The 13,250-nt window shown below is 43.5% G+C and overlaps 1 protein-coding gene across 1 annotated transcript in view; it reads left to right on the top strand.

Moving 5' to 3' along the window:
* TIAM1 (TIAM Rac1 associated GEF 1) overlaps positions 1-13,250 on the top strand; it is a gene marked incomplete in the record, with an annotated part of 322,739 nt that overhangs the window by 250,656 nt on the left and 58,833 nt on the right. The window contains 2 exon segments of the mRNA XM_056559538.1: positions 421-507; positions 10,214-10,426. Coding sequence (XP_056415513.1) covers positions 421-507; positions 10,214-10,426 — 300 coding nt within the window.

Raw genomic sequence — 13,250 nt, 5'->3', positions numbered from 1 at the left:
GAAGTGCACCACTGCCACCTAGTGGCCGATCTACTAACTGCAGTAAAAACAGCTTTTCTTAAAGTTACTATGGCTTATGTCAGGTTAATCCAGTCGAGCTGCTTTTTGTAGACTACTCTACAAGTATTGTTGAGGGAGGGAGTGCGCTACATAATAAAGTTTAATCATTGCACAATGAAAAGCCTTGCCGTTTTTTTTTATCTAAAATCACTGTTTTTATAGAGCTTGCTCGTAGCGGATGACATAAGGAGACAGTCCTTATCCATATCGGGAACTGACTGTAGGCAAATGTTAACTGTTATCAGTCATTTCAGAGATTTACTAGATCATCCTTCGGTACTTTATCACTACAAAACGTCAGTAGCTCTAACCTAAGACTGTTTACATTGGGCCTTACTTATTGTGTCTTGTCTTCACTAGGATTCTCTCTGTGCTCAGTGGAAGAAGATGGGAGACATCACCTGTATATTAATAATGTGAAAGAGTCTGGCCTGGCCATTAAGAAAGGTAAGTGACAATTTGGTGTGCGCTGTCTGGATGTATTAAGGGAATTGTGAAGATGCTTTACTTATACTGACCTTAAAGGAAAACTGTCATATATTTTCTCCCGCACTATCCACAGGTACCAATGGATAGTGCGGGAGACGCTGAACATTTTGAGTCTTACCTTGCCCGGATGCGCTGCGCCGTTCGCCCATTATAGCAGTTTTTCTTTATATTTAAATAAGCTGCTAACTGGCATGGGCGGGGTTACTGCCTTCATCTGGCACTGTGACGTAACCCCCGCCCGGCCCGCAGCACCGCCCGGCTAATGAATATTCATATAATGTCTTACACTCTCCTCATCCCGGCCGATACTGCGCATGTGCGGGATTTCCTACTATACCTGGAAGCGGTCTTCAGCGCTGCTTAATTAAATTGCTAATAGATGGTAGTCATGAACACGCCCACAACCTTACTCCAGCGCTGCTCCGGACTAATGAAGCAGCGCTGAAGACCGCTTCCGGGTGTAGTAGGAAATCCCGCACATGCGCAGTATCGGCCGGGATGAGAAGGAGAGTGTAAGACATTATATGAATATTCATTAGCCGGGCGGTGCTGCGGGCCGGGCAGGGGTTACGTCACAGTGCCAGATGAAGGCCGTAACCTCGCCCCATGCCAGTTAGCAGCTAATTTAAATATACAGAAAAACTGCTATAACGGGCGAATGGCGCAGCGCATCCGGGCAAGGTAAGACTCAAAATGTTCAGCGTCTCCCGCACTATCCATCGGTACCTGTGCATAGTGCGGGAGAAAATATGACCGTTTTCCTTTAAAGGGGTTATCCAGGAAAAAACTTTATATATATATATATATATAATATAAAGTTTTTTCCTATATATCTATATATATATATCTATCTATCTATCTATATATATCTCTATATATATATATATATATATATATATATATCAACTGGCTCCAGAAAGTTAAACAGATATGTAAATGAAACATTTGAGAGAGCATGGAAAATAAGCGGCACTCACCACAACCAGCTAGCGACAACTTCTTTATTTCTTAGGCGTGCAGTAAAACATGCAGGTGCAGGGAGACAAGGACGCCGGGGAATCCGGATTCCCCGGCGTCCTTGTCTCCCTGCACCTGCATGTTTTACTGCACGTCTAAGAAATAAAGAAGTTGTCGCTAGCTAGTTGTGGTGAGTGCCGCTTATTTTCCATGCTCTCTCAAATATTTGATCCATGATTCTGTCCTGGCTGAGCACCCCACAAGCAACGACACACATACACACCTGTTCCATCAAGAGCGAATATCAGGCTGCATGGTTGGCTGTGCCGAACGCTGTTTCTCACTACAAGCATAGATATGTAAATGACTTCTATTAAAAAAATCTTAATCCTTTCAGTACTTATGAGCTGCTGAAGTTGAGTTGTTCTTTTCTGTCTAAGTGCTCTCTGATGACACGTGTCTCGGGAACTGTCCAGAGTAGAAGCAAATCCCCATAGCAAACCTCTTCTACTCTGTGCAGTTCCCGAGACAAGCAGAGATGTCAGCAGAGAGCACTGTTGCCAGACAGAAAACAACAACTCAAATTCAGCAGCTGATAATTATTGGAAGGATAAAGATTTTTTAATAGAAGTCATTTACAAATCTGTATAATTTTCTGGAGCCAGTTGATATAAAAAAATGTTTTTTCCTGGAATACCCCTTTAAAGGGGAACTCTGGTACATAACAACTTATTCCATACACACGGCATAGGAGCAAATCATCTGATCACTGGGGGGGGTCAAACCTCTGGGATCTCCTACCCGGCACCCTCCTATAGAGATGCCATGCATGGGGAGAACCAGGGCACTGGGCAGGAGATCGCAGGGTTCCCAGTGGTTGGACCTCCTCACGATCAGACACTTATCCCCTATCCTGTGTATAGGGAATAAGTTAAAGGGGTACTCTGGTGGAATTTTTTTAAATTTTTAAATCAACTGGTGACAGAAAGTTAGATTTGTAAATGACTTCTATTAAAAAAATCTTTACCCTTCCAGTACTTTTTAGCAGCTGCATGCTACAGAGGAAATTCTTTTCTTTTTTTAATTTCTTTTTTGTCTTGTCCACAGTGCTCTCTGCTGACACCTCTTTCTGTGTCAGGAACTGTCCAGAGCAGCATTGGTTTGCAATGGGGATTTTCTCTTGCTCTGGACAGTTCCTGATACGGGCATCAGGTGTCAGCAGAGAGCACTGTGGACGAGACAAAAAAGAAATTCAAAAAAGAAAAGAATTACCTCTGTAGCAAGCAGCTGCTAAAAAGTACTGGAAGGGTAAAGATTTTTTAATAGAAGTCATTTACAAATCTGTTTAACCTTCTGGCACCAGTTCATTTAAAAAATAAAAAAGGTTTCCCACCGGAGTACCCCTTTAAGTACTGCAGTTACCCTTTAACCCCTTAAGGACATAGGGCGTATCCATACGCCCCCGTTTCCAAGTCCTTAAGGACCGAGGGCGTATGGATATGCCCTGAGCATTTCCGGCCCCCACCGCTAGCCGGAGGGGAGCCGGAGCCGGATGCCTGCTGAAATCGTTCAGCAGGCATCCCGGCATATCGCCCAGGGGGGTCATTATGCCCCCCCATGTCGGCGATTGCCGCAGATCGCTGGACAATTCAGTCCAGCGATCTGCGGCAGATTCCGGGTCAATCGGGTCTCCAGTGACCCGATGATCCGGAATTACTGGCTGATCGGGGCCGTCAGAGACGGCCCCGAACAGCCATTGCCAGCAGGGGTGAGGTGGCACTGGTGCCACCTCACGATCGCCCTGATTCGTCGGCCGGATTACCGGACGACCAATCAGGGCGCCTGCTGCGGGTGTCACTCTTCCGGAGGACGTGAGCGGGTGCGGGAAGACGACCCCCGGTGCTGGGGACCCCGATCCCCGGCGCCCCTGTTGGGATCGGGGCCCCAGGAGCAGCGGCGGCGGCGGAGACGACGAGGGACTGACCTGTGCTGCTGGATCGTTGGAGGTGAGTGACAGCCTCCTGCTGTTGCTTAGCAACACCTCCCAGCATGCAACAAGGGCATGCTGGGAGCTGTAGTTATGCAACAGCAGGAGGCAGACCACCACAACTCCCAGCATGCCCTTATGGGCATGCTGGGACTTGTAGTTTTGCAACAGCTGAAGGCACATTCTTTCTATGTAAAAGTGTACCTTCAGCTGTTGTGTAACTACAACTCCCAGCTTGCACAATCAGCTAAAGTGCATGCTGGGAGTTGTAGTGGTGCATCTGGTGGTTGCATAACTACAACTCCCAGCATGCCCATTGGCTGTCGGTGACTGCTGAGAGTTGTAGTTTTGCAACAGCTGAAGGCACACTGAGTTAAGTAGTAAACCAGTGTGTCTCCAGCTGTTGCATAACTACAATCCCCAGCATCCCCAGCCAATGTAGTATGCCTCCGGCTGTTGCATAACTACAAGACCCAGCATGCCCTTCCGCTGTCCGTACATGCTGGGGGTTGTAGCTTTTGCAACAGCTGAAGGCACACTGGTTGCAAAACACTGAGTTTGTTACCAAACTCGGTGTTTCACAACCTGTGTGTCTCCAAAACTACAACTCCCAGCATGCACTGATAGACCGTACATGCTGGGAGTTGTAGTTTTGCAACAGCTGGATGTTTCCCCCCCCAATGTGAATGTACAGGGTACACTCACATGGGCGGAGGATTACAGTAAGTATCCGGCTGCAAGTTTGAGCTGCGGCAAATTTTCTGTCGCAGCTCAAACTGCCAGCGAGAAACTACTGTGAACCCCCGCCCATGCGACTGTACCCTAAAAACACTACACTAACACAAAATAAAATAAAAAGTAAAAAACACTACATATACACATACCCCTACACAGCCCCCCTCCCCTCCCCAATAAAAATGAAAAACGTCTGGTACGTCACTGTTTCCAAAACGGAGCCTCCAGCTGTTGCAAAACAACTACTCCCAGTATTGCCAGATAGCCACTGACTGTCCAGGCATGCTGGGAGTTTTACAACAGCTGGAGGCCCCCTGTTTGGGAATCACTGGCGTAGAATACCCCTATGTCCACCCCTATGCAATCCCTAATTTAGGCCTCAAATGCGCATGGCACTCTCACTTCGGAGCCCTGTCGTATTTCAAGGCAACAGTTTAGGGCCACATATGGGGTATCGCCGTACTCGGGAGAAATTGGGCTTCAAATTTTGTGGGGTATTTTTTGCTATTACCCTTTTTAAAAATGTAAAATTTTTGGGAAAACAAGCATTTTAGGTTAAAAAAAATTTTTTTTTTTTACATATACAAAAGTCATAAAACACCTGTGGGGTATAAAGGTTCACTTAACCCCTTGTTACGTTCCCCGAGGGGTCTAGTTTCCAAAATGGTATGCCATGTGTTTTTTTTTTTTTGCTGTCCTGGCACCATAGGGGCTTCCTAAATGCGGCATGCCCCCAGAGCAAAATTTGCTTTCAAAAAGCCAAACGTGACTCCTTCTCTTCTGAGACCTGTAGTGCGCCAGCAGAGCACTTTTCACCCCCATATGGGGTGTTTTCTGAATCGGGAGAAATTGGGCTTCAAATTTTGGGGGGTGTTTTCTGCTATTACCCTTTTTAAAAATGTAAAAATTTTGGGAAACCAAGCATTTTAGGTAAAAAAAAATAAAAAATGTTCACATATGCAAAAGTCGTGAAACACCTGTAGGGTATTAAGGTTCACATTACCCCTTGTTACATTCCCCGAGGGGTCTAGTTTCCAAAATGGTATGCCATGTGTTTTTTTTTTTTGCTGTTCTGGCACCATAGGGGCTTCCTAAATGCGGCATGCCCCCAGAGCAAAATTTGCTTTCAAAAAGCCAAATGTGACTCCTTCTCTTCCGAGACCTGTAGTGCGCCAGCAGAGCACTTTTCACCCCCATATGGGGTGTTTTCTGAATCGGGAGAAATTGGGCTTCAAATTTTGGGGGGTATTTCCTGCTATTACCCTTTTTAAAAATGTTAACATTTTGGGAAACCAAGCATATTAGGTAAAAAATAAAAAATAATTTTTACATATGCAAAAGTCGTGAAACACCTGTAGGGTATTAAGGTTCACATTACCCCTTGTTACGTTCCCCGAGGGGTCTAGTTTCCAAAATGGTATGCCATGTGGTTTTTTTTTGCTGTTCTGGCACCATAGGGGCTTCCTAAATGCGACATGCCCCCAGAGCAAAATTTGCTTTCAAAAAGCCAAATGTGACTCCTTCTCTTCTGAGACCTGTAGTGCGCCAGCAGAGCAATTTTCACCCCCATATGGGGTGTTTTCTGAAGCGGGAGAAATTGGGTTTCAAATTTTGGGGGGTATTTTCTGCTATTACACTTTTTAAAAATGTAAAATTTTTGGGAAACCAAGCATTTTAGGTAAAAAAAATATAATTTTTTTTACATATGCTAAAGTCGTGAAACACCTGTGGGGTATTAAGGTTCACTTTACCCCTTGTTACGTTCCCTGAGGAGTCTAGTTTCCAAAATGGTATGCCATGTGTGTTTTTTTGCTGTTCTGGCACCATAGGGGCTTCCTAAAGGTGACATGCCCCCCAAAAACCATTTGACGCTCCTTCCCTTCTGAGCCCTCTACTGCGCCCGCCGAACAATTAACATAGACATATGAGGTATGTGCTTACTCGAGAGAAATTGGGTTTCAAATACAAGTAAAAATTTTCTCCTTTTTACCCCTTTCAAAAATTCAAAAATTGGGTCAACAAGAAAATGCGAGTGTAAAAAATGAAGATTTTGAATTTTCTCCTTCACTTTGCTGCTATTCCTGTGAAACACCTAAAGGGTTAATACACTTACTGAATGTCATTTTGAATACTTTGGGGGGTGTAGTTTTTATAATGGGGTCTTTTATGGGGTATTTCTAATATGAAGACCCTTCAAATCCACTTCAAACGTGAACTGGTCCATGAAAAATAGCGAGTTTGAAAATTTTGTGAAAAATGTCAAAATTGCTGCTGAACTTTGAAGCCCTCTGGTGTCTTCCAAAAGTAAAAACTCATAAATTTTATGATGCAAACATAAAGTAGACATATTGTATATGTGAACCCCAAAAAAATATATTTTGAATATCCATTTTCCTTACAAGCAGAGAGTTAGAAAGTTAGAAAAATGCTAAATTTTCATTTTTTTCATCAAATTTGGTGATTTTTCACCAAGAAAGGATGCAAGTTACCATAAAATTTTACCACTAAGTTAAAGTAGAATATGTCACGAAAAAACAGTCTCGGAATCAGAATGATAACTAAAAGCATTCCAGAGTTATTAATGTTTAAAGTGACAGTGGTCAGAATTGCAAAAAACGCTCCGGTCCTTAAGGTGAAAAAGGGCTCGGTCCTTAAGGGGTTAAAAATCTTCTCATCACCTGTTTTAATTCAGAGATGGTTTCCTAATTCTGGAGGCTTCTGAGCTCACCACAGCTTGTGCTTCAAGAAAGGTGTAGATTTCACCCTAGGTACTGCATGGTAGTCCAGAGTCCAAAGACCTTAAAGGGATGTACTGGCTCTGTTGACCCAATTCCCCAGGGACAGGCAAGGGCAAGAGAAAAGAAACAACTCACTCGTTCCTAGACTGGAGCAGTGACAGTGCTTGATCAGGAACAAGCACTACACTGAGTATTATTATAATAATTATTATTATTAATTATTATTAGTATATATATATATATATATATATATATATATATATATAATATTTTTTTTTTTTTTTTTTTTTTTGTTCCTCTGCCCTTGTGTGCTCCTAGGTAATTTGGTTGAAAGGGCCAGAGAAACACTTTAGAGCTGGCCATAGACAATTTTATCGAATCATATTATTTGGCATCCATTAGTCCCATATCTAGGGGACTGTCCTCTCTATGAAAATAACAGGCATCTTTTGTCAAATGGAACATATGTAATGTAAGTTATGTATACAGAATGGGGGAGAATTATCAAAACCTGGGTAGAGGAAACGTTTGCATTTTGTGCATAGCAACCAATCAGATCTGGAGTATAATACAGGATATAACTCAGGATCAGTACAGGATAAGTAATGTAATGTATGTACACAGTGACCTCACCAGCAGAATAGTGAGTACAGCTCTGGAGTATAATGCAGAATATAACTCAGCATCAGTACAGGATAAGTAATGTAATGTATGTACACAGTGACCTCACCAGCAGAATAGTGAGTACAGCTCTGGGGTATAATACAGGATATAACTCAGGATCAGTACAGGATAAGTAATGTAATGTATGTACACAGTGACCCCACCAGCAGAATAGGGAGTACAGCTCCAGAGTATAATACAGGATATAGCTCAGGATCAGTACAGGATATGTATTGTAATGTATGTACACAGTGACTACACCAGCAGAATAGTGAGTACAGCTCTGGGGTATAATACAGGATATAACTCAGGATCAGTACAGGATATGTAATGTAATGTATGTACACAGTGACCCCACCAGCAGAATAGGGAGTACAGCTCCAGAGTATAATACAGGATATAGCTCAGGATCAGTACAGGATAAGTAATGTAATGTATGTACACAGTGACCTCACCAGCAGAATAGTGAGTACAGCTCTGGAGTATAATGCAGGAGATAACTCAGGATCAGTACAGGATATGTAATGTATGTACACAATTATTGCCCCATCAGAATAGTTGGTAGAAAAGACTATAGACATTAAGGAGGCTAAAGAGAGAGCGGGATAAAGTAAATTGTAGAAGCTTCGTCCACTGATGGGATCCAAGTAAATGTAATGCTGTACAGGAAGAATAACAGTCTATCTCTTGGCACTTTCCATCTGTCCCATTGTTAGTGGGGTGTGAATGTGACAAGTCTGCTGGAGATTCTTCCTTTCTCATTATCATGAACAGAAATTACTTGAGACTTTGCCAAAAAAAAACCATACAATAAGATGACAGCGGAGGCTTATAGTAGACGAGGAGCAGATCGCAAAAAAGAAACACTATTTCCCAAATCCTTTCTTTCAGTGTTCAGACCCAAAATGAGATGGGCTAAAAATAACATGGGTGACAAAAACTCAATTTCTTACAGGGGTTTTCAGAATTGGGAAACCCACTGTTGTGTACCCTATTAGGGAGGGGGGGGGGTTACTTTTATTGTGGAGGGTGGTTTCCTACCTAGGTTTCCAAAATGTGGTCCTCCAGCCATTGCAAAACTACAACTCCCAGCATGCCCGGACAGCCAACGGCTGTCCGGGCATGCTGGGAGTTGTAGTTTTGCAACATCTGGAGGTCAACCATTGGTCTAAAGAACTTGTCCGGTCTTATACCACACACCACCCATTGATGTGAATGTGTAATGCTTCATTTACCCTGCAGAGGCGCTGCAGGGAAATTAAACACTTTTCTACCATGTTTCCCCTCAGATTACAGGTGATTACTGGGGGGGGTCCTACTCCCAGATGATTAAGGGATTCTTCTAAAAAGTAAAAATTGTCTCTCTCAAGCCTACAGATACCCTGGACATTGTATAAATTCCATAGTGGTCTGATGTATACTTTAGGTTGATTAAAGGGCATGCCCACTTTTTAAGCTTGAAAGCAGGATAGTGAGTGCAGCTCCGGAGTAAGATACACAATACATTTTTTTTAAGCTAAAAAGTTTCTTTAGGGGGTTTCCTTGCTAGGATTTATAGTGATCATATGCAATGTCCTCTGAAATCAGTGGGCTGAATAGGTAATGTATAGAGTTGGCAGATGTATAGAGACGGCAAAGAGGGCATCTCTCTCTGAAGGACCCCATATGTCTGTGCAAGGCACACTCTGTAGCCACCGTCTGATTAAAAGGAATCGGTAAACTCTATGTCATGCTCGGAGCTAAAGTGTCAAGAAGGAGGTGCTGAACTGTAGCATGCACGCCCCCTTTCTCCCCCACCCCTCCACACCTTGATTGATTGATGTTTAGAGCTCATCTTCCAGCATGAAGCCATGCAAGTCAATGAGTCAAGGCAGGGAAGGGTGGGGGAGGGAGGAGGCATGCATGCGACAGCTCAGGACCTTCTCCTTGACACTCAAGCTCTGAGCATGATATAGAGTTGACAGATACTAATAGATAGGAGTCCTGAACATGGGGCTTCTAATTTAAAGGAGTTGTCTGGGGGAAAAATAACTTATCCCCTATCCAAGGAAAGGGGATAAGTTATAGATAGTTTGGGGTCCGAGCACTGGGACCCCCCGTGACCTCCTGCACGGAGTCCAGCCAGTTGGCTGGAAGGGGGCGTGCCAACCCCGCACGAGCCAACACGCCCCTCCATGTACCCCATAGGGAGATCGTGGGGGGTCCAACTGCTCGAACCCCAAACTATCTATAACTTATCCCCTTTCCTTGGATAGGGGATACTTTATTTTTCCCCAGACAACTTCTTTAAATTAGAAGCCCCATGTTCAGGACTCCTATCTATTAGTATTTGTCAACTCTATATCATGCTCAGAGCTTGAGTGTCAAGGAGGAGGTCCTGAGCTGTCGCATGCATGCCTCCTCCCCCACGATCTATAACTTGGATAAGTTATTTTTCACTAGACTACTCTTAAGTTTCCTTAGTGGAGCATGTGGGAAAATTCTGAATTTTCTTCAATTTCTTCTTCACATAAAGAATTGAGGTCTTGTAACTCCGCTCCACTTTCTTCAGTGTGGTAATTCTGGTTTTTCTTCTTTTTTTCAGGCCTCAAAATAGGAGATGAAGTGATGGAGGTCAATTCAGCCACAGCCCGGGATCTGAATTCTGCCATGCTGAAACACCTTCTGGCCAAACCTTTATTGTGCCTTACTGTCCGCACCTGCCCTAATTTGGAGGAGAACCAGTCACTGAGAGAGGCGCCCCCTCGCCGAGCGGATGGAGATAGCCTCGACTACACTCTCTTCTCCAGTAGTCGTGGTAAGTTATACTCTTATGCCTCATCCAGGGCATTTTCTGTGTCCATGTAAAATGGAAATTTTTGCTTTGTGACACCCCTTAGAGGATATCCCTTATGTTACATTACCGATTGTTTCTCTTGTTAGTATTAGTGCCCGTTAGGTTCTGAACACCATTTTCAGTAGTTTTTTTTCTATCTGAGAACTTGTAAAGTTGCCTTTTTAAATCTTACCGCTTGTAGGGTGATTTAACTGGTGGCGCTGTTGCATTGGTGCCTATGTATAGGATTTTCTCCAGGGAAATGGTGAGAAGTGGTACTGCAGGTGAAAAGATATAGGATTTGCAGGAAGCATATTGGCTCCAATTTTATTTAAAAAAAAACAAAACACACATTTTATAGGAGAGAAAGGAATCAACACTGAGTAATAGGGCCCTTACAGGACGGACAATCACTTATATGAAATTTAATATACTGTATGGGATTTTAATGGGACAATGGCCCCTCTTACCCTCTGGGACACTATACACATGCACAGATTGCATATATGGTAAAGTATATCCACCACTGGTAATATAGCTGAGTACAATGTCACTGTGTAATAATCATGATCTGAGCCCCATGTATATTATATGTGATTTTAGGGGAAAACATAGGTAGGAGTCACACCTGGTAGTGCCAAGGCCCCTCTGCCACCTAAAAATACACCAGCATTATAAATGGCACATGGTAGCTGGGAGACGCTGTTAAAGGGATACTCCACTGGCCAGCGTTCGGAACAATTAGTTATGAACGCTGTGTTCGCGTGCTGCGGGGGTCGGTCACGCCCCCTCATGACATCAGACTACGCCCCCACAATGAAAGTCTATGGGAGGGGGCGTGACACGCCCCCTCCCATATACTTTCATTGTGGAGGCGTGGTCTGATGTCATGAGGGGGAGTGGCTGACCCCCACAGCACGCGCACACAGCGTTCGTAACTAATTGTTCCGAACGCTGGCCAGTGAAGTATGCCTTTAAAGGGGTACTCCAGTGAAAACCTTTTTTCTTTTAAATCAGCTGTTGGCAGAAAGTTAAACATATTTGTAAATTACTTCTATTAAAAAATCTTGATCCTTCCTGTACTTATTAGCTGCTGAATACTACAGAGGAAATTCTTTTCTTTTTGGAATGCTCTCTGATGACATCACGAGCACAGTTCTCTCTGCTGACGTTATTATAATAATAATAACGCTTTATTTATTGTTGTCCTTAGTGGGATTTGAACCCAAGTCCCCAGCACTGCAAGGCAGCAGTGCTAACCACTGAGCCACCATGCTGCCCATAGCAACCATCTGCTATGCACGGTTGCTAAAATGGACAGATGTCAGCAGAGAGCACTGTGCTCGTGATGTCATCAGTGTTCCAAAAAAGAAAGGAATTTCCTCTGTAGCATTCAGCAGCTAATAAGTACTGGAAGGATTAAGATTTTTTAATAGAAGTAATTTACAAATATGTTTAACTTTCTGCCACCAGTTGATTTAAAAGAAAAAAGGTTTTCACCGGAGTACCCCTTTAATGAACTGGTGTTGAACTTGCATTGAAGCATCTACATACAGTTAGTTCAGCATTTTCCATGGTCGCAGTAGTTTTAGCCATAACTGTGACTCTGACGTTAATGGAATCACATAGGAGTGCCCTTTATTCTGTGCTGCCGGGCATCATCTTGTACCTGTAATGCTTCATTACTCTGGGAGGGAAGGCTTTACTAGATCAAAGATACGTGTAAATCTGTGTTCTTACTAGGGGGCGAGTGTCCTAGATATGTCAGGGTCGGCTCATTCTGTTCTACTGTTTTGCACTTTCCAGCCTTTTTCTTAGCGTCCCAGTGCTGGGTGTCATGGCCTAGATAAGGGGTGAACCCCAGTCACATCCAATTTAGGGGCTCGATCATCAGTTTAAAGGGGTACTCCGCTGCCCTAGCGTTCAGAACATTTTGTTCCGAATGCTTGCAGCAGGGGTCGTGATGTCACAGCCACGCCCCTTGTGACATCACTCCGCACCCCCTCAATGCAAGTCTATGGGAGGGGGCGTGGCGGTCGGCTCATGCATTTCAATGAGCCATCCCTAGTCAAATGCTGACTCCGTTCGGCTAATTTTTGCCCCGTATAAGGTTCTCTAACCAGACCTAAAACCATGGAGTACCACGGTGTTAGGTCCGGTGGGAAAACATATACGGGGCAAAAATGAGCCGAAAGGAGTCAGCGTTTGACTAGGGATGGCTCATTGAAATGCATTACATGTGGGCCACATACGGCTGGGATACGGGAGCGCCCGATTCTCCCCCCCCCCCCCCCCCAGCTGTATACGGTCCCATATTGCTTAAAACATATTTATGGACATTTATCAACGGGTTTAGTCAGGTTTTCTTTACTATAATTGTCGCAAAATTGTCGCAACTGCGACTACACGATTTTTCGTGCGACATTTTGACTGGAAAGCGAGAAAAGCAAGTTTTCCAAAAATTAACTATGTAGTAATAATTTTAAAATGGACTACGGGTAGTCAGGTATTTATTAACTGTGACAGTCGCAACTGCGCAAAAAAAAAGTCGCAACAGCGTTAAAAATTGACTAAATTTACTCCAGCTCAAACATGGAGCAGAAAAAGCCACTACCAAAGTAAAAAAGGAAAAATTGCTTACGTGAAAGAAAATTATCAACAGGCTGAAACCAGTTGATAAATAAGTCACATATAAGCAAAAATAAAGTAAGGAAAAAATTACTAAAAAAAAGAATATATAAGCAAACATTGATAAATGTCCCTCATTGTGAGCCCAGCCTTACCCAGGTAAAGTCAGTGTTCGGGA

This window comes from Hyla sarda, chromosome 2 (genome assembly GCF_029499605.1).
Source record: "Hyla sarda isolate aHylSar1 chromosome 2, aHylSar1.hap1, whole genome shotgun sequence".
NCBI classification, from domain to species: Eukaryota; Metazoa; Chordata; class Amphibia; order Anura; family Hylidae; genus Hyla; species Hyla sarda.
The sequence above is the reverse complement of the archived record's forward strand: the minus strand, read 5'-3'. Positions and strand labels throughout refer to the sequence as shown.